The sequence below is a fragment of the Silurus meridionalis genome, chromosome 9 (assembly GCF_014805685.1).
Source record: "Silurus meridionalis isolate SWU-2019-XX chromosome 9, ASM1480568v1, whole genome shotgun sequence".
In the NCBI taxonomy this organism is placed as follows: domain Eukaryota; kingdom Metazoa; phylum Chordata; class Actinopteri; order Siluriformes; family Siluridae; genus Silurus; species Silurus meridionalis.
In genome coordinates, this window is record NC_060892.1 from 17508410 (window position 1) to 17533982 (window position 25573).

At 36.2% G+C, this 25573-nt stretch overlaps 1 protein-coding gene across 1 annotated transcript; it reads right to left on the bottom strand.

The window, feature by feature from the left end:
* Positions 1-865: 865 nt before the first annotated feature.
* Positions 866-22396, bottom strand: adgrg1 (adhesion G protein-coupled receptor G1). Its single transcript, XM_046857830.1, has 14 exons — positions 21943-22396; positions 13976-14043; positions 12954-13394; positions 12796-12844; positions 10620-10734; positions 9158-9280; positions 8536-8646; positions 7364-7406; positions 7078-7181; positions 5835-5953; positions 4804-5063; positions 4143-4239; positions 3785-4056; positions 866-3145 (listed from the first exon to the last, which is right to left on the bottom strand). Exons 2-14 carry the CDS (start codon positions 14031-14033, stop codon positions 3030-3032), a joined length of 1908 nt encoding a protein of 635 aa, XP_046713786.1. The 5' UTR covers positions 14034-14043; positions 21943-22396; the 3' UTR covers positions 866-3029.
* Between the last annotated feature and the right edge of the window lie 3177 nt (positions 22397-25573).

Genomic DNA, 25573 nt, shown 5'->3' on the forward strand with positions numbered 1-25573 from the left:
TCATGGTAGATCTAAATGATTTCATGTGTCCATCCTTCCTTCTCACAGGAAGTTCCTAAGGTTCTCTTCCGGGACCGAAGCTTAGCAGTATCGAGTTCTTCCGTTTGGCCTTGCCCTCTCACCCCGCACCTTCATAAAGTGTGTCGATGCGGCTCTGGTCTCCCTGAGACTTCAGGGCATCCGCATCCTCAACTTAGTGGTCCGGCATCAAGATGTTGTTTTCGCTCACACAAATGCTTTGGGATTTCGGCTGAATGCCAGGAAGAATGTGCTTTCTCCATTTTAAAGAACCACCTATCTCGGTGTCATATGGGATTTGACTACTTTGCGCGTGCAGCTTTCCCCTGACCGCATAATGTGTACACCTTTTGTCTGTCAGGAAGGTCAAAGAAGGACAGCCTCTCACTGCTCTAAAAATTCCTGGTAGATGGCTGTGCTGACCTTGGACCTGATAGAACACAGTGGACCAACACCAGCAGATGACATGACTCCCCAAACCACCACTAACTGTAAAAACTTTACACTAGACATCAAGCAACTTGGATTCTGTGCCTCTCCTCTCTTCTTCTAAACTCTGGGACCTTGAAGTTAAATGCAAAATTTTCACTTTTAGAAGAACAGCAAATATTTCTAAATTATTACTTCATAAAAAAGATATTTGTTTATTTATTAACATAAAATCTATTTTATTATTTTGTGATAAATGTGATGCCTTTATCACAATATAAATAATAATAATAATAATAATAATAATAATAAAATTATAATAATCTGTTTTAAATTCGACAAAAGTATTTCTGGAAAAATCGTTAATGTGTATGTAATGTCATTTACAGTTTCTGTATAAGAAAACAAACACTATAAATAAAGCGCAAACAGCTTTTATTTTTCACTCTACACAACATAATTACATCACATATTTTCACTCACATTCATACACAAATACAAAACAATATTTATTTTACTTTTAAAAAAATTCAGCTTCAGTGTAGAAAAATCTCATGAACCTCATTTCATGCCGTTTTCAAAGAACAATAAAGTGAGCCATTAAACCAGGGGTGTCCAAACTAATTTTTTAATTGGCCCGTATCAAAGTCTAAAAATATAATAGTCTATGGCACTCACATAATATTTGCGCTTAAATGTATTGTACTTCCGAGTTTCAACACTAGGTGGAGCTATCTTGAACAAGGCAGCGAATCCACAATAGCAAGTAATCAAAGTAAAAAATTAGCTTAGGGTCACCAGAAATGGTGGAACCAAAATAAAATGAAAATCTACTAACGGAGAGCTGTGATGGAGGATTTTTTGTTCAAACATGTGCAATTATCAAACGTAATTTACCTGCAATGGTTTGATTTTACCAATATTATTGCATTAAAAGTGAGGCGGTATACCACACGTCTAGTGAGTGGCCCAGTCCTTTGTATATTTTTCTGTATGTGGCCCTCAGGAAAAAAAAGGTTTGGACACCCCTGTCTTTAACAATTAAATATGTTAATCTCAGATTTTTTAATATATTGTCTGTGAATTTATATTAAAAAAAACATTCAAGTAAAAAAAAAAAAAATTAAGCAAATTTGTTTTTCTCATTAGAATTTTTTTAAATTTCAAATTTCAATATTTTGGTTTTAAAGCAGGAACACTGATAACAAAATATAATATTAAGTAATTTTCCACTATCAAAATCAATCAAAATGATACCATGAAATGGCATGAAATGAGGTTAAAGTTCAGTTAAAAGAATGAACCCATTACATAAATAAAACAATCAATTAATAAAAGTGCTGTACATTACATAATGTTTATCTGGAAGAACTCCATTTTATCACCAGTATAATATTGGGTAACAAAAGATAGCTTTAAAACACTCACAAGCAAGACATTTTACACCATGGAAAAATGTGTGAAATAAACATTTCACTGGAGAAAAACATCATTACATCTTCACTATGATATACACAACTTTTTATAGTCTTTTAATAGTAAAAATACTTTTACTCCAGGGATAATATTTACTTTCTTTGACTTATAAAACTGTGCTATACTCATTATTAATTTGTTTTTTTTTGTGCATTACCAGTGTGCTTTTTCCAAAAAAATCTGCAATTATACCTTTAACATGTCACCAACTCATCACACACTAACTTATTATAATCATGAGCTATTTAAAGATTTAATAGAATGCCAGCTTTATGCGTGTAACTGTTCAAACATTGGGTCATAGTCTTTTACTAAAAATGTGTACATGTTTTTTTCTGAAATAAACATTCCTGCCAGATTTACAAATGTTGAAACATGCTAATCAGCTGTGAAATTATGAAATAGTTACATTAAGATATCGCTACAAAATTCTAAAAAAGGCAGAGACAAAATGACTAAACGGTGAAAGAGCTCCTCATAAATGTGACATGCTTCTAAATTTTATAGCAACGCAGCTCAGCCACTGCTCTAATTTTATTCCTTTTATTTCTCGCTCTCCAATACGATGCAAACATTTTTCCAGCTTACTGTCTTTTCATGAATTTTGCATTCCTTGTGTAAATATTACTTATTTGGAATTTTTTTTAACTTTTTTTAAACTTTAAGTTCAATAAACAATAAACAAGGTTCTTGTGAAAGAAAAGCTTGAATTGTTTCAAGTTTAACCCTGGATTTCTGCCAATAAATAATACAAAAAATTTAAACTTTTTTTTTTTTTTTAAGAAAAAAAAACTTTCTTGTGCTTTACAGTTATTTTAATTACATCTAAAATAGTCAGTATTTCTAAACAGTAGTCAAAACATAAGGAATAAAACTAAAGTGCTAATAACAAAGTAAAATCAAATATTAAAAATTTAATACATTTAGGAACTGAATACAATTGAAAATTTAGCTTTGTTTTTTGGTCTTTTTTTTTTTTTTTTTTTCCAAGTGTACAGCCCTGTACCTGACCAGCAGGAGTTTAATGCTGAAATATAAATCTTTATAAATGGTTTGTCTCTAAGAACTGATTTTAAAAATGAATACACTTTTACATCTTTATCTTTTTAGGAGTTTTGTAGCATTTGCTGTCGTGTAGAACCGGTGCTGCTGAAGTCAGAACTGGACTGAGAATTCTTCTGCATCCGCTCCAGAGCAAAGAACCGTAACATGAGGAAAAACCCTGCACAAATCACATAGTTTGTGTTCATTCAATTATTTCATTATTCATAATTATTTGACAGATCATACAGCATTCTAATCAAATCATGATGTTCTAATCAGTCATGAAATCATTTATTTCTCAATTTATAATTATATTAAAAACCATTGTTATGTTTAATAATTACTTTAAAATGTATTTCATAATTTCTAATCATAGTACATTCAGTTTTCATAAATTATTTGAATGTTATAATTACATATGTAATGTAATAATGTAATTTATAATTTTTTACCAATTACACAGTGTATTAATTAATTTATCTAAAATTCTAGAATATCATACAGCATGTGTTCAATAATTAATTTGTTTACAAATTTACTGAGAATTTCAAATAAATTAAAATAGTAATGAATATAAATAGAAATATAGAAATACATATTTACACATTTTAAATATTAAGAAATAGGCTTTTTAACTTTTACTACACTTCAGATTGACTCATGAGGAGTTAAACATGAGCAGTTTATAAAGTAAACACACAGCAGGAACATTATGTTCTGATTTCATCTCTGCTACATAAACAATGGCATTTATGCAGCTGCCCTTTGGTTCGGTACGCTCAGCAACAGGAATCATGACCCCTCCCCGGAAACTCACCTTGTAAGGAGTTAATGATGCAGAACAGGAAGAGGATGGTTTCTGAGGCTTCAAAAGAAAAGAAAGCGAGAGTCCAGGTGGAACCAAACAGACAGCTGAGACCCCAGATGCTGAGGAAGGCCACACGGTTCTTCCTCCATTCGTCTCGATTATGGATCTTCCTGAACACTAGCAGAAGCATGATCAGGCCGGAGCTCACCACTGCCGCCAGCAAGCCAGTGTTGATGATAAAGTGAGACATCAAAGCTGAGCGAGAGTCTGTCATCCAGCACCTAAACCCACACACAACATTTGGTTTATTATTAATAAACAGTTAATCCACGTTCACACAGACTGTGAGATGATTCTATTGTCTTACATGCGATAAGTAGTTGTCACATCATCAGACTTCACTTTCCTCTGGCCGTAAATGTCTCCGACTAGTCCCAGAGAAATAACTGGCACAGCTGGAAAACCTGGGATAGACACAGGAGTGACAAAATTACATATCAAGAAAGTGCTTTCATCATGAATAATGATCGCATTTCCCAAAACAAGTTTAAAATGCATGAATAAAAATAAGAGTTAAATAATCTTTTATTTTTATTCATTCATATAAGTAGCATTTTATAAAAAAAAAATCACAGAATTCACAATGTGAGATTTTATTTTATTTTTTCAAAATTTTATGTTTCAAATTGTGAAACTTAAGTACTGTTTAGTACATAAGTAGATAAAAAGAAAGATTTCTAAATTCTGGTGAAGGTTGCACAAACTACACGCATTTCTAACTTTTCTGTTACCTAATTTGTTACAAAACCTCAGGTCATGGTCTTGAATATACCTAAAAAAGTTTTAAGTCAGTGTACAAATTTGTTGCTGAGATAAAGCCTCACTTCCTGTTTCCTGACAGTGCTTAGCCCCTTATAATAAACAAAGCTTTTTTTTTACATGTCATATACATATACAAAATGCAATTCTCACTTTTCCTTCAATATAAATCTTTTATACACCTTGCTCAAAAATTAAAGTAAACGTACCAAATCCCAGCAGGTACCAGATCCATGGCTTCGGTGATGGATTAAACACCATGTACATCATCCAGAAGGTGTGAATCACTTCTACAGCCATCCAGCAAAGAACGCTGATGAGTGTGTAGTGCAGCAGACTGCCCATGATGCGACACACACTCTCATTTGCAACATTCGCTATAGTGCCATTGGAGACAAAAAGCACTAGAAGGAGGAACAGGGCTACAACCAGACCACGGTGCACCAGACTCGACTGGTTCTTTGATTTCCTAAAAACAAACACCCCAAAAACAATAATGCATATCAGACACCATGTTTATTCAGCTCTTATAACACCTTCTATAAAGGTGTTATAAGAGTCTTACAACCCACATTCCGAAAAAGTTGGGTAACTGTGTAAAATGTTAATCAAAGCAGATCTGACAACAGTGAGATGATTGGGTATCTTAGAGAGGCTGAGTCTGTTTGAAATAAAGATGGGCAGAGCAATGTACTTTACTGTAGCCAGATAATTCAAAATTGTAATTTCTTTTTGAAAAACATGAACACCATGTCCTCCGGACTAAAGATAACATGTCCTCCGCGCTCAGTTCAGTAAGATGCATCTCTGATGGTATGGGAGTGCATTAGTGCCAGTGGAATTGGCAGCTTGTGCATTTGCGAAAGCTCAATTAATGCTAAATGGTTTATGCAGGTTTTGGAGCAATACATGCTTCCATCCAGAAAATGCTTTTTTTTAAAGAAGGCCCTGCATATTTGAGTAAGACAATACTAACTGAATACTGCATCTATTACAAGAGCATGACTTTGTAGTATAGTCCGGATGCTGATCTGGCCTGATAACAGTGTAGCATTTCAGTATTTGAAAACATTTGCCACATCATGAATCAAAAATACAAAAAATGACACCCAGAACTGTTGAGCAGCTAGAATCGGCTATCAAACATATATGGGACAACAACCCCCACCACATCCTTTTTTGTAATTGGTGTTGTATAACAACACACAGAAAGTAAGTTTCAGTGAAAATAACCTCTGACCTCTGTCTGCAGAGCGATACAAAGAGAATGGCACAGCTGACAATGGATATGGCGCAGCACACAGCTGTAATGTAGGTCAGGGCCTCCAGGTGACGTAAACGTCTTGTAGGGTTCACATCCTACAGTCAAAGACAAGGGGATATAACCAACATTAAAGATTATTTCCTAACACATGTCCTTTAAAATCCAACATAAAATGAATAGACATTGTATTTATGACCTTATTAATGATAATGAGGTAGTCACTAACTACTACTGTACTATGAAAAAAAATATAATTTATAAAACATTGTTTTCTACTCAAAATGTAAACCAACATTCAAAAACCGGGTGGGAAAAGTAAGTATGTAGAAAGAACATCAGGCATAATGTCAGAAAAGCAAATGCTGCTGTATGCTAATAAAGTCATATGACCATCTCCAAACAACTTGGGAACCTTGAAAACAGTGAGCATTTTTCCAAAGACAAAAAAAGTATACCCTTATTTAATTAACATGTAAAACCACTTTTAGCAACAATTATTTGTAAATGTTGTCGGATTGTTTTCACTCACATCACTTTGAAGAAATTTTGGCTCAATTTTCTTTATAACAGTTCTTAGAAAGCGTTTGTTTATGTGCATTATGTAATGTTTTTCTATTTGTTTTTGTATTTATATTTAAAAAAAATTCTGCAATTTTGTTCCTGTTGCTTTTGTCAGAATGATCAGTTTCACACAACATACATTCCTCTGAACCACACAGGAAAGCTTTCATTATTTGTAGTTATTTATTATTAATTCATATAAGTGTCAGTCTAATTATTGCAGAATTGCTTTTCTTATTGTTCACTATTTGTTATCCTAGTTCCTTCAAATAAAGATAAGACTCAGCTGTAGATAAAGTTTTTAACTAATTATTAAGACCAAATGAATTAAAATCATCATGGATACAATATTTTGCACTTGACATTTCAGTTCGTGCAGCTAAACTCTCAAACACTGAGATGGGAAGCACAGATGGCGTCCATATGCGCAAAACTGAAAGACTAATGAAGATAAAAATGCATGTACACGTATTTACCCAAAATTTTATCAGACATCACTTGAAGTCTCTGACTGTGAAACCACTATAAAAAAAGCTGCTTATGTTGTTTCCTTATATATTTGGTTTCATGGTTTGACGAGATGCAAACGTGATGTCTGTACGTGACAGATCTCAGCCATCGAATCGTATGTACAGTTACATTTGAACTAGTCACTCACCACAAGAATAGCAAAGTACGTGAGGTGATTACAGCAGCACTCCGTCTCGACTTCACTGTGGCGGTATGTTTCACAACCTGTCTCCCGCCACACAACCTCATTATCTACACACCAGAGAAAAGAAAAAAAAAAATAGGTCTGAGCCATGTCTCATCTGATAACTCTTGCTAACGCAAACGTCCACACACGCACAGACGCACACACACTTTTTTTCCTACAGATTTCCACAAACTAGACTCATGACCTCATGCATTGACCAGAGCTGGAAGTTACTTAGGATTTTTACCTTTTCTTGTATCCCAGGAGACGCATTTGCTACGCTCTGTTTTCTGTAAAAAAAAAAAAAAAAAAACCTTAAGAAAAAAAACTTAAAAAAAACCCCAAATTGTCACGACAGGAAGGAACAAAAAAAAAAAAACACCCAACTGCTGTTAAACAGCAGATTTGTGTGTGTGTGTGTGTGTGTGAGTGTGTGTGTGTGTAAAAAAGACATAATTAAAAGCTCAAAAACATGTAAATACATACAACCTCCACAAACATCCTAAATCTTAAATCACACTTGCAAATGTATGAAAGATTACTGCTTTAGAAAAAAAACAACTGGCAGTTAGCTGAATGTTTCCACATACGTTTCAATTAACAAAACTTTCAGTTCTACACCACAGCTTTACCAACCTGCTCAATTCTTCCCAATTTCATCTCTCACATACTCTATAGTGTTAAGCTTCTGTAGGCAGCTTTAGATCATCAACCTGCTAAAAAAATCCACTTCTGCTCGGAAGCAGCAAGAAGATGATGGCATTGGAGAAACAACCACAGACTACCCTATGATTTCCTAAGGCTGCTGTTCTCTCTCTCTCTCTCTCTCTCTCTCTCTCTCTCTGCTCCTGCTCATTAACCCTGTTTTGAATAGTTTGTGCTCTAGTTATATGCAATGATTAAGGTCTGATCCTTTTGACTGTTTCTCACATGTTTTTGGATTTTACACAGGAACCACAGATTTAGTTAATCACATTAAGTCAAAAATAACTGTTAAAAATAAAAGTTTTTGAAACAGTTGCCTGTTATTTTTATATTGAGAAAGATAATAATCTACTTTTTTGCTTGTGGTTTCTTAAGCTAAAATAAATCCCACTTGGACTGAAATAAATACTTTCTGGGGCACTAACAAATAAACAAATATAAAAATAGTTCAGCTTCTGTGTTTTGTCTGTCTTCTGGCATTTCTTTCATTCCTCGTTCTTCACCTACACACATTCTTTAAATGGCTTTCACTTTTACTGTTTAAAAGTAGAGAGAAATGACACACTGCCTCTGCTTATAAACGTGTTGTAACCACTTGAAAACACGCACATGTTTGCTCTAATATTGTACTATTTGCAAAGTCAAACTCCCCCCAATCCCCCAACACCACCACCACCCACACACACACAAACACAAACACACACTGTACCTCACCTTAAGTACCGAGTGATGAAACTTGATTCTGAGAGGCTCTGGGAGGTTTGTGATGATCTCATTCTTCACCGAAATCCCAACAACGTCTGTCAAAATCTTTTGAGAACTTTTCTGCACACAGACACATGCTACAGATCAAACCTTTCATCTCTTTTTCAATTTTCATCACCACAATCGTCACACATTCACAATGCAAAGAATTCTCAAACAAACATGTAAACACAAAAGGCGAAAGTCTTTAGAGATGCATGTTTTGTAATTCTACAAACGGAGGGCGGAATCTCTGATAGAAAGGACTGAAATTTTGGCTTAACAATGTGATTGGTATCAAGTTAGTAAAAAAGTAAAATAATTAAAAAAAAAAAAAAAGCTCTTTAGAGGAAAACAAAGTTCTTATAGTCAGCAATAAAAAAAAGAAGCTACGTGTTTTTTTAACCTGAAATTAATTTGATTACATTTTTAACTCAAATTTCATCAAAATGTTTTCCAAAAAATAAATAATCAAATATATTACGTAGAAATATATTTCCTTAAACACACATTATTATAATATATATTTAAATCACTTTATATTAATCCATAATATAATTTATTACTCTACAAAATAAATAAAGGACTGTACCTTGAAAAATGTGCTGTTCTTGTAGAAGCTACAGACCACTTTGGATTTTTTTGTCTTTGCGGGTTTAAGGCAGGCGGGTAAGTGCACTACTGGGATACTCTCTTGTGGTACGCCCCTCGGAGCCTGCATCATATTTATATTCATATTAAATTCACACTTAGGTATATATATATATATATATATATATATATATATATATATATATATATATATATATATATACACACATTAGCATATATTATGGACATTAGCAAAGTTATTCAGATGAACGGTGTAGAAGTCACATCACTGTTTATATGTGGCCCCACCCCTTTTTAAATTAACAAGATGAAGTGGACAAACAATTGTCTTCAGACAATCCTCATTTTTATTGTCCTTTTAATACTTGGTTTCAAATCCTTCTAAAATCTGAATTGTTCTGAAGTATTCCTTCGTGTCTTCACTTCCTGTTTTTTCTCTCTTTGTTTTTCTATTAGTTTTAATATGCCCTTCTTAATGTTAGTCAGAGATTAGGATTCAGGTTTAAATCATTTGAAGTGCTTGTTCTTAATGTTGTACTTTCAGATCCTCCGAGAAAACCCCTAATATCTCTAGTTCTGCCCACCGTGTATAGACCCCCAGGGCCCTATGTTAATTTTCTTCAAGAGTTTGCTTATTTTCTTTCAGACCGCTTGATCAATTTTGATAAAGTGCTGCTTGTATGAGATTTTAAAATTCGTGTAGATGATGCAAATGATGCCCTAGGACTAATATTAGTGGACTTATTATACTCTTTTGGGGTTAAACTAAACATCACTAGACCGACTCATCGTTTTAATCACACACTAGACTTAATAATATACCACAGAGCAGACGTCACTTATATAGATATTTTAGCTCAGAGTAATGATATCACAGACACTTCATATTGTACACACTACCGTTAGAGCATATTAGCCGTGTTTCACCACGTTATCGACCTTTTAGGACTATTGTTTGTTCATTCTTTCTTTTTGGAAATGTATACAATAGTTGCTTTGGTCATGTTTTCTCTCTCTTTCTAAAGTTGTTTTATATTCCAGCCTAGTGATGGATTGCTTTATTGGCAGTGGCACTTATTTGGACTATATATTAAGGTTTAAAAGCACCATATTTCAAATGCAAATGTAATTAACTCTAGAAATCATCGTAATTATAAGGGAAACCATGGGGAAATAACACAAACCTGATTACAGAATACTTAAATAGCACACTGCTGAATTACTTTCGGTCCTTTAACAAGAGGCCATGGCTAATTTTGGATGTAAATTCAGTCAAATGAAAGCTTTGGGCTCAAATTCATTATTTATTTTCCTTTTAGTTTACAGTGGCACATTGAGGCAACATAAAAATTACTTTGTTAATATTCAACTATTTATGGACCTTTACTGTAAGTACAGCAGAACTGTGCAGATGAGCAAACAAGGAAAAAGGCTGTGCTTACAGGCAGCGTGACATTATATCCAGCAAAATCTTCCTTCATCTCGATCACAGTAGTCTGAGCACATGGCAGATAAATGGCACCAAGCTCAGATGACCTCAGGACAGCCTCCTCTATCCTACACACACACACACACACACACACACACACACACATTTATTATTAATATTAGTATTATATGAAATTAGATGTAGAGGACAGGAAGGTATGGAGACGGATGATCCGCTGTGGCGACCCCTAACGGGAGAAGCCGAAAGACGAAGAAGAAGATTAGCATTATATAAAATTTTGGAAATATGTAAATGTTTGTGAAAAACTCAAATTTTTAACAAAAGAGATCCTCAGTAGACTCTGTTAGGAAATATGCTTGCTGGTAGGTTTGATGCCATTTCCCACCAGCCACTCTGTCAGAGATTGTCCCACTTCACGGAGAGACAGCAGGTGCAACGATAGTGGACTTTCACCTTCCATTCCCTTTTGCCATTTGCTTTTGGTTTGATTCATGTCCCATCTCCACCCGTCTTATCATTTGTCACTTCCTAAAGTGTCCCTTTGTTCTCAGCTGTTTTTGTTTTACCCTGTAATCAGCTTGCATGTGTATATCTACAAATAACTCAATATACAGTCATTATTGTCTAAATACCTGGCAACAAAAGTGAGTACAGTGAACATGTAAATACCGTGTCCAAAATGTCAATATTTATTTTGAGCACCAATTTTATCTAGCACTTCCTTAATCCTCTTAGCCATGGAATTTACCAGAGCTGCTCAAGCTGTTGCTGAGATCTTCTTCCACTTCTCTATAATGACATCATGGAGCTGCTGGATGTTAGACACATGGTGCTTCTCCACCTTCTGCTTGAGAATGCCCCACAGGTGCTCAATAAGGTTCAGTTCTGGATACATACTTGGCCACTACATCACTTTTACCTTCAGCTTCCTAAACAAGACAGTTGTCATGTTTGCGGTGTGTTTTGAGGTCAAGTTCGGCCAAGTTTCTGAAGGGAGGGCATCATGTTCTGCTTCAGAATGTCACAGTACATGCTTAACTGTAGGCAAGACACAATTTTCTTGGTACTCCTCACCAGGGTGTCACCACACATGCTGGACACGATCTGAGCCAAACAAGTTTATCTTAAATATCATTAGGACAGGACAGGTTCCAGTAATTCATGCTCTTGGACAGGTTGTCTTCAGCAAACAAGCTTTCTTGCGAGCCAGCTTCAGATTTTGATTGAACATTGCGAGGATTGTTCTGAGTGGAACCCATCTTGGAAAACCTCTGTATCACCCTGGCAACTGTACTGTAATCCTCAGCTATCATCACTTAGGGTGTACTCACTTTTGTTGGCAGATATTTAGACAATATTGGTGGTATGTTGAGTCAGTTTAGTAAATCTATGCTGTTATATACAAGCTGCACATTGACTACTCCAAATGATATCCAAGTTTCATTTCTATAGTATTGTCCGTTGGGAAGATATACTAAAATAGTTGCTGAAATGTGAGGGGTGTATTCATATTTGTGAGTTACTGGATATATATATTTATCCCTTTGTTTCCATTTAAATTTGGTGACGTAACTTGTTCAGTTTGCTGCATTTTTCCCAAACTGTTTGTGTTCTATGTTTCATGGTTTAACCGGTTTCTTGATCTTGTTTTTTTCCCCTTTTATCTTCATAATGTTGTTAGCAGATCATCCGACCGTGATTTTTGTTCATGCTTATACTATGGATTTGTTTATATGTCACTAAATGACATCACATAATTGTTTTGCAACTGTGTCAGATGTTTTGTTAATAAACAAGAGTATTTAAGTCACAACTTAACTCACTGTCTAGTGTTTGATTTTCGTGGTCGTTGTTGCCTGTCACGCTATGCAACTGATTACAGGTTATGTTTATCGTATTCCTTTGCCTCATAATGTATATATGTTTTTATATTTTTTACATTTAGGAAACAAAGTCTGCACTTTTGATTAAATCTATCAAATCGTAACACTCATCCATTTTTATGTGGGTTTCCTGAAATTTGCGTATGCAATTCCTGTTTGTGGCCAAACACGCCCTGTTAACATACAACACTTTGGTGCATCATATTTCGTTTTATTATATTTTAGATTGAAATTAGATATGATTACACAATGAGAGAAGGATGTGTAATTACAATAAAAGCTTACATGTTTGCTCCTCGTGACTCCTGAGCTGCCTTATTGCAGAAGTATTCCTCTGAAAGCAGAAATGAAACACAGGTGTACCAAACTCTAAACTAAACTAAATTCCCATATTAAACTCCATTTAATAAAATTTAGGTCATATGTAACTTGTGGAAACTTACTGCAGTTCAACCAGTCGCCTTTAAACTCGTACTCAGCTATGACTTTTTCGCTTAAAAAATCCCCATGTATGCTGCCACTCTCAATTCCATATAGCTGGGAAGACTTCTGTTCTCCAGAAGACAAATATGTACAGCAATTGGCTTGTAGTTCTCTAGGTTTACAGAGAGTGAAGTTCTCCTTGTCCACCTCCACCATCAGCTGGTCCAGCAGTGGCTCCCAGAACACACAAAAGGAAGTGGAGGAACTTTGAGAAGCAATTAGCTTCTGAACATCAGAGATATGACACTGAGCTGTTACTGAGCCCTGGATGGACAGAGTGCTTGCATTAGCTGCAATGACGATGCCGCTACATCCATGTTTTATATCGTAATGCAGGGTTCGCAAGACATTAGCATGCTTCCACGTTCCACACATCTTAAAGTCACGATCACCATCTGTTTCTGTTCAAGTAAAGATTTTGAAACATAAACAAAGAGAGAAGATGGTTTACCACGTCAATAATTATGATAAAATAGATGAGTGTAATAAGAATGTGTGATAATTTCTAGCTTGAGCTATCTGTCTTTTCAGGGACAGAAAGAAAACTAAAGAAAAGAAAAATAAACCCCCCACACTAAATTGGACTTATTATCAGATTAATTCATTTACTTGTTTTTATTATGCTCCTTTGGGTCTTGCAGGATACTTGTCATGCCACAGTGTAAAAATGATTAAGATGATCTCATACAAGGAAATGTTTAGCCATGCAGGCCAGAATGCAATGTCATGTTCATGATGTTCTCACTCGCACCACAAAGCTGAATTAATTATTACATTGTTTCTCTCCTTTTTTTTATTATCTGAATCCCAACACAAATGGCAAATCTATTGCCACTCATGCTTGAGAGAACATGATGACACAGTTTCATTGCTTCAGTAACTCAAACTTTTCTACTAACTTGGTGTGGATTCTAAATAAGGTAATACACTACACTATAAATAAATGTGTGCTTTAATTTCAAATTAATTGATGTTTACTCACCATGACCACGAACGCTTAGAATAAGCACAAGGAGTAAATTTCCAATCCTCTGATCCATCTTAGAAATCCTACAAAGCAAACACAAAACATGAGAATTGATATTATTTAGAATATTTTATATTATACAGAATATACACAATATATAAATCTGTCATGTGAGAAGTAGTGGACCGATACAAGGTTTTTTGCAATTTTTAATAGTGTTGGTGATAAACACACTAGCAGAGCAACAGAATTATTTATCAGGCTAAAAACAAAAACAAAAACAAAAAAAAGAGCCAAAAATGATTAAAAAAACAGGATATTATGCATCATTCAAAAATCAAGATTTAAAAGCATGGTAACAAACAGAGACGTTTGATTAACTGAGAGTACACATCACAAAGTGTTCAATTAATCAAAACACTTTGAAACAGTAGCTGTGTATGTGTGCTGTATTAGAGAAAGTCGGTGTTTGAAGGATGCAGTGTTTGTTGGGAAATGGAGTCGTTAGCCAGATAATATCACATGGAAAAGCTTTACTTCCTGAGTGCAGCGTCATGCCCTGGAGCAGGATGTTTATCAGCAAAAACACACTTGATCCTAAAATATACTTGAAACAGCCCATGATAAAGTTGAAGACTTTCTTCGTTTACTGTCACGCAGGGATATGATGTAATGCCGAGGAAGGGAACCACATATTTAGCATGCTTTGTTTTTAAAGAGGACTTGGAATTCTTTAGGAAGTTTTCTAGGTTAAATTTTAATCTTCCATTCAAGGGTAAAGTCTTTGACCTGAAACCTACATCTATATCATGTTTTTTTTTTAGAAGTTACAAAAAAAAAAAAGGCCAGACTTTAATCAGCGATAAAATGGATCACAAACTCACCGAAACAGAGTAATGGATCAACGGAGTCGGGTGACTCAGAGTGAAAGTCACTCTTAATCATGATTTGCTTCAGTGAATGTGAACTACTTTTGCTGCATGTAGTGGCTGCTTTGAAAGTTGATCTAATTTAAATGCTTTTGTCAGATGACTAAAAGTAAATCAAGGTCTGAGTTTCATTATTCATATTTGTTTTGTTTTACTATTCATCTAAAAAAAGAACAGAGAGTGATGAAATCCCTCCCTTGTTTATATGAGTTCAATTACCTGTAGCCTACATTGTAGCGTACATTTAGTTATAATTAATGCACTCAGTGAAATACATAATCGTTTCTATAGTAACAGCTAGGGCTAGACAGTATATCCATATAATGATGATAACATGAGAAATGATTTCGCAATACATTTTCATGAGATATTGCTGTTTTCTTTCTATAATTTAAACTGACAATTTGTTTTTGCCAATTTTACTAGTGTTTTGCAGATAGTATGTGATCTAGAATGTATTTCATGAATGCATTTCAAGCCAACAGCATTGTGGACAACCCCACACACCCCTCACACACACTCTTTACCCTCCTGCCATCAGAAAAGAGGTTTCGTAGCATTCGGGCCTAACGTACAGGCTATGCAACAGTTTTTCCCTCAAGTCACTCAACACACAGAACTGAACTGTACAAAAACACACACACACACACACACACACGCACACACGCACACACACAAATGCAAATGTTGATTTGCTCACTGAACAATGATCAGTGTAATTTCTCACCTTGTGATATCTTTTGTTTTAAATGCAAACAGAAAATAAATTAATGGCGTTGTAAATGCATTACATCATAATGGTTGTGTTTCTACACTAACACTTGGAAAACCATTGTATCACCCTGGCCACTGTACTGTAACCCTCAGCTGTTATCACTTAGGGCAGGGGTGTCAAACTCATATACACAGTGGGCTAAAATTAAAAACTGGGATGAAATCGCGGGCCAAACTCAATATTTATTGAGAAAATGACTGCAATTGTGCATGTTTTCCCATCTCTTCAGATCTGTAATGTTGAACCTTTTCATATGGAAACAAACTTTAGTTTTGCATAAACATTGAATCTGGAACAACCAAAGTTTAATATTATAAACACATGAGAAATTACATTTGAAATAAAACACACATCAGTGGTATTCGTTACTTATTATGTCTCTCTATCTATCTATAGACTTTCTAATTTATTTTTAATGTAAACCTTTTTTCACAGGGCAACAACACATTCAAAATAATAATAATTTCCTTCAATTAAAAAAAGCAATCTTTCAACTATTAACATGACTTGGAGTAGAAAAAGTGCATAAAGACAACATTCATTCAAGCTCAGTTTTTACACTCTGATTTACTCAGATGCACATTGGTTCAAGCCAATCTGGGGTTAGACTCTGAGCAGAGGAAATCCTCAGGATTGAGTGAAGGTGTTCATCAGTGAGACTCCTGAGTGGTGTTTTGTTCATCTTCATTAAAGAGAACAGTTTCTCACACAGATATGTGCTGGTGAACATAGAGAGCGTTTGAGCAGCTTGGACACGGAGTTGGAGCAGTGTGTCGGGGAGGAAACATGGAAACTGTGCAGCACACACAGAGTCGTACTTTGACTTGAGCGTGTCTCTACACTGTATTCAATCGGCTCCATTTGGAGGTTGGTTGGTGGTTTTCGTCAACCACAAACGGATTACTGAGCAGTTCAAATCTGCATTTCTGGGCTTCAAAATCGGTAAATCTCCGGGTAAATTCAGCGCTGAGTACGCAGAGTTTTTCATGGGTCTCAACTGACGCGGTAACGCGCTAACAAAGCATTCTGGGATTTGTAGTATTAGCGATGTATGCGCTATACACTGGCGGGCAGCTCTGATACACATTTGATATGATCTCGCGGGCCAAATATATTTACACCATGTGAGTACACCCTAAGTCAGGGGTGTCAAACTCAGGCCCGCGGCCAAATCTGGCTGCTTGACTACTCTAAAATATATCCAGTTTTCATTTCTTTACTATTTTCCCTTGAGAAGATATACTACAATAGTTGCTGAAAGAGTTTTTTTATTGCAATTGATTACAGGTTATGTTTATCTTGTGCATCCGAAGTCATCCAAAGAATTGGAGAATTTTATGCATACAAAGCTGAACTTGTGTGGCATGGAAGTATAACAGTGACAACACTGGTGACACGGATGAAGGCGAAACATCAGCACGGTAAGAAAAAACTGTATAATCCTCATCATGTGAAAATGGTATAGTTTAATGAAGTGCTAGTGTGTAAACTTGTGCAATCACCTCCCTCACAAAATAGGGATGGATTAAATTAAAACGATGCGAACAAACACTAAATCTTAAAGCAGCAAATAACAGCAGCAGTAGACGATGACACTTTTAATCACTGTTGTGGTTTTCAGCGGATACATATAATACATACATTTTCAGCGAATACATATATTAGACCTTGCATCTTACTGTGCACTCCTGACCAAACTTTTTTCTGACTTCTGCTAAGAATGCCTTCTACAAGGAAAAGCTGAAGGTCTCTGTACAAGATCCTCTTATGGACCTAATATTGAAAGTGCTTCTAAAAGCGCTGCTGAGAGATCAGCTGTACGTCATTACTAGTAAAAAGGGCAAACATCTCTAAATCAAACGACCAAGTAAGAATGTCACACTGTGTACACGATTTCATTTAGCTTTGTCAAACCATTTCATCTGAGTTTCATCTGAGAGTCGAGCGGAGAGATGATTCATCATTTGCACATAGGGCCTTGCACAGACCTGCTGCATGCACACTTACATACTCTAACACCCCTCACTCCTTTAAACTCCCTCTCTCTCTCTCTCTCTCTCTCTCTCTCTCTCACACACACCCACACACACACACACACACACACACACACATTAACATATGTATGCACACAGAGGCACATTAACACCCCTCATTCACCAGCCACCCAGACTCATACTCACACATAAAAATCCCCTCATCTCTCTCTCTATCTCTATCTCTCTCTCTCTCTCTCTCTCACACACACACACACACACACACACACACACACACACACACACACACACTAACATATGTATGCACACACAGGCACATTACCACCCCTCATTCACCAGCCACCCAGACTCATACTCACATATAAAATCCCTCATCTCTCTCTATCTCTCTCTCTCTCTCTCACACACACACACACACACACACACACATACACACTAAAACACACACACGCACTGTCCATCAGTGAAAACACACAAATGCAAAACCTGACCCACTCTCTTGGGTCCTCTTGGGCCATAAAGCAACTGTGCATGCATAAATAAACAAATAAATAAATAAATAGTATTTGTAAGTTATTCATAATGTGTATTTAAAGATAAAGACAAAGAGACAAAGTATTATACAGAAAAAAACTAAGTGAGGTTTACAAAGGGATAGATAAAATGTATTTTGTGATAAAGTTTTATCACGGTATCATTACCTCTTAATCGACTTAAAATACCAATTCAGTTTCAATTTGTGTAAAAATGTTGACAAAAAATAAAAAGATGTAAATACTCTATTGTATACTGTAAATGAGAATGATTAAGTCCTACTGAATTAACAAATTTAACTCTCTCTCTCCCACTCTCTTCCTTTTTCTCTTTCTCTCTCTCTCTCTCTCTCTCTCTCTCTCTCTCTCTCTCTCGCTCTTATTATTATATAAGCCTCACTGCAAGAATGTCCCTATTCACTTCTAAAACTACTGTGGAATTGTGCCTGTCTGTGTCTGTCTATGTGTGTGAGTGTGCGTGTGTGAGTGTGCGTATGTGTCTTTGTGTAAGTGTGTGTGCAGGGGGTTGTGTGAGACTCTTGCTGCTATTCAGCAACTTGTCAGAAGCACTGCATTTCCATTTCATGTAATAACTTCACATCTTGCCGCCCAGTATTTCCTCTTCAGAATACACCTCTGCTTTTCTCTTTCTTCTCAAAGTCATGACCTCTCAGTGTGTCTTTTTTTGAAGTAGTTTCGTAATGTTCATTTTTTCACACGGTTTTCTTGCCGTCGCTTGCTGTTTCTTACGATAAGAGCCCCAAAGCGCTCATGACCGGAGGCCCAATGGATGAGGACATGGATCTGAGACAAGCTGGAGCTCGTACAGTGTGATGCGGTACGGAATTGCAAAGTTGAATTGAGCCGTAGTATTTTATCTTCACTACAGTAAGAGTAATCTGAGCTGTAGTGACATGTAGTGCAAAGCATGCTCCAGTGATGTACTGTCTGTGTGCTAACGTACTACTCAACCAGACAGGAAAACCAAAAGTAACTGAAAAACACAAGAACACCTGGAACAGCAGAACAGAGGCTAACAAACGTCTTATTAAACGGGTATCTTTTTTTGAGCTTGTCTGAATTTGAAAAATTTTCATCTACATTTTGCATGTTCAGTTACTATTTTTGATCTGTCAACGTTTTTAAAGCAGAGCGGCAATTTTTCAAAGCCATTTGGTGTAATTAATGAACACTGTATTTAAAGCAGGGTTACCAGAACCACCATGTTCATCATCATTTCTATAATCGGTGTATATATTCCTCATAAGTCCTCATGTGTGCAATTTATCATCAATTCAAAGTATGACCTATCTTTTTATAGGTGCTTACTTTGGTTATGTTGTTTATTTTAGTTTTAGCTGCCACTGCTGGGGCCACTGAGCAAGGCCCTTAAACTTCAACTGAATAAGGGATGTGCCAAATACTGTAAATTTAAACCTAAAAAGATGTGAAAACCTCGCTTTGGTTTTAAAATACAGTTTTTACTCAGATTATTAGTAATGACACATAAACAATGCGAGTTCCCATGAATGTGCCATTGCTATAGAAACGACAGAGTATTAACAATGGACAGCTTGACAAGGAGCTCATTAATTCCTAACACAGACTCCTCTGAACAGACGAGTCGCATTAACATTCACAATTCAGACGTTCTATAGGCTCAGTACAACATACACACAGTTAGCCGGTTTAAGTCTTTAATGGCCGACGGATCTAGAGTTACATTCCTCAATGCACTTCCTGTTAGCTTGTCTTCAATGACAAAATTTTAATATTAAACTCTATAAATTGGGAATAAAGATTTAAATCTGCCAGAAAATCAAATGATTATTGCATATAGTGTTTGACCAAACACAAACATGTCTTTTGTGGTTTTTGGGGATTTATTCGAATTTGGTCAACCGCTGAAACATCCTCAAAAGGCAGTCACACTGAGACACACATTCCTTTCTATTGAAGCGTATTGATTGAGGGTTGTGGAGGTTGCTGGGGTGATGTGTACGCCTTTCACTTAAAGACACACACACACACACACACACACACACACACACACACACACATACACTGGGGATGGGCAGGTTCTCTTTGATTTTCTCATAGCTTTGGTGTAAAAATGTTCCTGCAGATCCTCCACCTGTACTTCAATTTCCTCAAACATCTCCTTGCACACATTCCGAAGAGTTCAGAACAGATTAAATGTATTCCCAAAGGAACGCAGAGGAAATAAAGCAACTATTATATTTGGCTTCATAAGCCTGGAGCAGGTCTTGGTTGCAATTCTATCGCAATCTGATGTCTACACACACACAGAGTCTTTGTTGGGATTCAGATTCCGCTCTCACTGTCATTCTCTCTCTCTCTCTCTCTGTTTCTCTGTGTCTTTCTCTTTTTCTTTGTTTCTCTCTCCTGTAATATCACTCTAATAATATTTTTGTAGAGATACTCAAAAGGAAAACAGCGCCACATTGTCCAAATCTGCCTCTGTGTCCTTGGGAAAGAAATACAAAGTGTGAGAATTGTGTGATGCTAGTTTGGGCTTGCACACACACACACGCACACACACACGCACACAAAGATATAGCTTCATTATCGTTTCAAACATGTTAACATTTAAATAAGAAATCACACCGAATTCTACAGAGATGAGTCATTTTACAAATCTCCTTTAGGTATTATTTACAGCAATCTCTAAAATTATACAAGAACATTTAGAACCATAGTGAAGATCAAATACCATATTTCTCTCATTACACCAAGTTTGCCAGGACGTGCAAGGAAAAATCTGATTAACATGAACCACAAACACACAAATGAATGATTAATGATCAATAAAATCAGCCCTTTGTTATAAATATTCTGAACATTTGCATTGAGTGTGGACAAGGTTGTTTTTTTTAAACATCCATTTGTTTAATTTTCTCTAATCACATTGTTTCCTATTTATTGTCTGCATCTTTCTACACACAATTGCCAACGCTGGTACACACCTATTCAAATCACACAGCTGTATACACAGGATAAACCAAGTACTACTGTTTCATATTACATAGAGCATTGCATAACATTTAGAACAAAAGTCTTTCTGAATCAAATACAATTAGTACAAAAAGGGGGCCATTTCTGTCTAATGTATGATTAACAACAGCAAAACAGCCACAACAGTATATAAACTAAATATTATAAGATGTTCCATGCAAAAAATCAAGCATTTAAGAGGTAAAGGAAAATAGACAGAAATCTATGTTTAATTGCATTCTGCAGCACTTACATTGCAATCAGTCTTGACACAATGATCACTTAATATACTCTCATTATAAATGTATTCGTAATGTGCAATTATTATGATTTTGATATCATCATCATCATATTGTTTCTCTCAATTTGTTAACCATCAGACACACAGCTGATCTGAGATCTGCTCACAGAACAATAAAATGAGCTTTTACTGTCAGACTTTTTATCTGCAGTCTCGAGCAGCATCTGAACAACTCGATATTTCGATTAATAAACGATTGATGTTGACCATATAATATGAATATTACTATATGAGTAATTATAATAATAATAAAGTCATATAATGTAAAGTCGCCCTCTCTACGTCACTGACCTCTATTGGGATATATATATATATATATATATATATATATATATATATATATATATATATATATATATATATAAATAAATAAAATATAGAATACAAAACCGCTGCATCCTGAAGCCCCGTGTAGTAAAGGTGTGTTTCTCCTACCTGAAGCTTTAATCCAGTAAAACGACCGTCTCGCGTATCCTTCTCGAACACACACCTCCACACACTTCCAAGTTTTTTTTGTGTGTTTGTGTTTTTTGTAAAGAAACAAAACCGGTGAAATACAAACACAAACGGGTGCAAACACGCGAACGCACACCTACACACAGGCACGCGCGCACACTCTCACAATCCGTAGCGAAATAACGCGTTCTGCAGTTTTCACGCCTTCTTGTGACGCGCGGGGTTACAACGCGCCGCGTTTCTTCTTTTTCTTTTTTCTTTCTTTTTCACACACCATTCACGTGGCTTTTTCGGTTCTTTTTTTTTTAGCGGGCATTCCAGTCATGAGCAATTATCAAACTTGTGTCTTTTCCCCCGCACAAATATTCACAGCTGTGGACGTGTTTCTCGGAAGGGGCGCGAGACACTCACACTCATCACAAAGAGCACGAGCGGCCCATACCGACCGCGGGGGCGGGGGTGGTGCGAGAGGTCCTCGGTAACGCGGGGATCGAAAAAGAAGGGGAGGGGGTGCAAAGTGAACAACAGTGCAAAGGTTTCGAGACACACACACACACACACACACACACATACGATTTTGTGGTATTGTAAAGTCTTGTCACATAAGGCACCTGCAAGTTGCTTCATGAGTATTTTGACTCAATTTTTATTTCTGTGGTGAACGCACTTCAAGGTTCTTCAAAGAATGGGTTACCTAGAAAGATAAAGGAAGGGAGTGTGTGCATATGTGTATGTGTGCAAGGGTGTGTGTGTGTGTGTGTGTGAGAGAGAGAGAGAGAGAGAGAGAGAGACTCTTTATCATTGAGTTCATTAAGTCAAAGTCATCACGAATTTCTGCACTATTATTTGAACTCTGTCATGGTTTTGACACTGAGCCACTTTGGCAGTCATTATGACTGAATTTTACACTCTCTCTCTCTCTCTCTCTCTCTCTCTCTCTCTCTCTCTCTCTCTCTCTCTCTCTCTCACTCTCTCTCAAGGTTGATAATAAAGTATATATTTTTGTCATTTACTATTTTATTTACTATTAATTCATCACTATTACCCATTAACACGTAAAATCATGCAATGACTTACACAACATAACCCCCAAATCATAATCAACTATAACACACACACACGCACACACACACACACACACACACACACACACACACACACACACTCCCTCTGAGGAGACAATGCAGCGCTTTCATACACAGTGTCTAATAGAGGAAGTTTTTATCTCGGGATTTCCAGTCTGTCATTTTTTTTTGTTTGTTTCACTGAAGCCAAACCCTGCTGCACTGATGAGCTGATCTCAAACCAGATCCTACCGCACAAATTATCTTATTTGCAAGTTTGGTCAGATACCTGCATGTGTGTGGTATCCTACACACACTTCTATTTACACAGCCAACACACATATACATATACACAGACACACTACATACTTACACACACTTGCCCTAAAGACAGTGGTGTTCAATATGCTGATATTTTGTTACAGTTTGAGAATTGAATTCAACTCTGTGCATAGTAGGCAGACTTGATAGATATATATATATATATATATATATATATATATATATATATATATATATATCCCTTTGCCATTTGGTCTGTAGACTATAAAATATAGGATATACAATACATAAAAATAGCAAACACATATGCACGCTATCTTTCTCTCACACACACACACACACACACACACACACACACACACACACACACACACACAGGCGTTTACATGTTGATTACACAGTAACTAAAAGAAACAGCAATTAACTGAGTGACAGAATGTATAATAAAAGAACTGAGAGGCAGTGAGAGTGGGCAGCAGGGTGTGTGTGTGTGTGTGTGTCAGTGGGAACACCTGGCTTGCTGAGACCTGATTATCCTCTTGTTAAAAGCTGAAGGGCTGAAAGCTGCATGACAAAGGATTTTTCTTTCTCATTTTCTCACACACACACACACACACACACACACACACACACACACACACACACACACACACACACACACACAGAGGGATGAAGAAAAATATGGACCTCTAGCACTTTCTGTTTGTAGCATTTAAAAACCACAGTTTTGTGGCTGGTAAAGGTATTGGAGGTGTCATTGCAGAGTCACTGTGCGGAGAAACTTTTGCAACCTGGCTCCTCGGAGCCCAAGTAGCCAGGTTGCAAAAGTTTCAGTAAATAGCTGCCAGAGTGGTGTTGGTTGTTTCCTACACCACAACCGGTTAGTTATTTAAAAAAAATGTGGTTATTTTGCAGGACGTTAAATGCAAACCTGCTTTGCAGCTCAAATATACAACCAAACATCGATTTCCTTTTTTATTGGGTTTAATGGGTAAAGATCAGAAGTGGTAGCTCAGTGGTTAAAACGGGTGATTTCAGAAAAAATTTTGTGAGTTTATATCCCAGCTGCCCCAAAGTGCCATTTTTGGGCGTTTGAGCAAGGGCCTTAACCTTAACTGCTCAGCTGTATATATGAGATAAATGTAAGTCGCTCTGGAAAAAGGCGTCTCCCAAATGTTAAATAAAAAAAAAAAAAAGAAGGCAGGGCTTGGTGGTGAATATAGGGAGAAAATTAGGATCTAAAACCAGTTTAAAGGATATGAAACAGGTTTGAGGAAGTTATAAAGATAAACAGAATTTGTTTAATTGTTTTGTATCATTCAGTTTTCATGGTTTTGAAATTTGCACACACACACACACACACACAGACACACACACACACACACACACACACACACACACACACACACACACACACACACACAAACAAATACACAAACATATTGAGCAGTACATTTGGCTCCAGCAGAAGAAAACAAATGTAGACAGTTTCTTCTCATTAGAGAGGTTTTATTTTTTTTAAGGAAAGTTTTAATTTCTTATTTAAACTAGTAAAACCAAAATAGTCGCTACGGAGAACCCGATATAACTTCCATTCGTCCTCTTTCAATCTTTCCGTTGAATTTCCAAACCAAAACAAACAGTTTCACATCTCACAACTCTCATATGAGTCAGTGCATGAAGATCATTTACATAATTATCACACATTACTTGTAAATTATATAAGAGATGAGCTGGTAGCGGTGATTGATAGTGAGAGTTAACAGTGTGACTATATCTGATATTAGGGCTTTTACTGGAATTCATTTACAGAAAAGTCACAAATTAGGGACTTATAAAATAATGTATAATAATATACACGAAATCGGGCACAATAAGGACCTCGGCTTATTACACATCAGGACAGTGATGAATACATACTACGTCCCGGAATGAACCCTCTCATTTCCTTATCGGTCACTGTAAAAACAAACACAAACAAAAACAAAACAAGCATATACACTATTTCAAATCAATTTTTAGGGACATGGAAATAGTCCACAGTCCAAATCCAGTCATGCAGCATTTATTAAGACACATACTTTAAATGACAGGTGCATGGACTTTTTAACTGAGCAAATGTTCCAGTGCACCAGAAGAATTTTGTGACTGAGACAGACTTTAAAATGGCTCACTCCCCAATCTAGTGATTAGTAAACTAGGGAGCTGATAGAGATGCAAAATCAGAATCTTTTCAATGTGTGATTCTTGAAACGCTTTTATAT

Bases quoted from the DNA above. Each gene is read 5' to 3' on its own strand.
- adgrg1 (XM_046857830.1), bottom strand. From the start codon at position 14,033: ATGGATCAGAGGATTGGAAATTTACTCCTTGTGCTTATTCTAAGCGTT. The intron at 9,281-10,619 runs GTAAGCACAGCC...AATATGATGCAG, and splicing joins GATATAATGTCACGCTGCCT to GCTCCGAGGGGCGTACCACA. The intron at 5,954-7,077 runs GTGAGTGACTAG...CTTTGACTGTAG, and splicing joins CGTACTTTGCTATTCTTGTG to GATGTGAACCCTACAAGACG.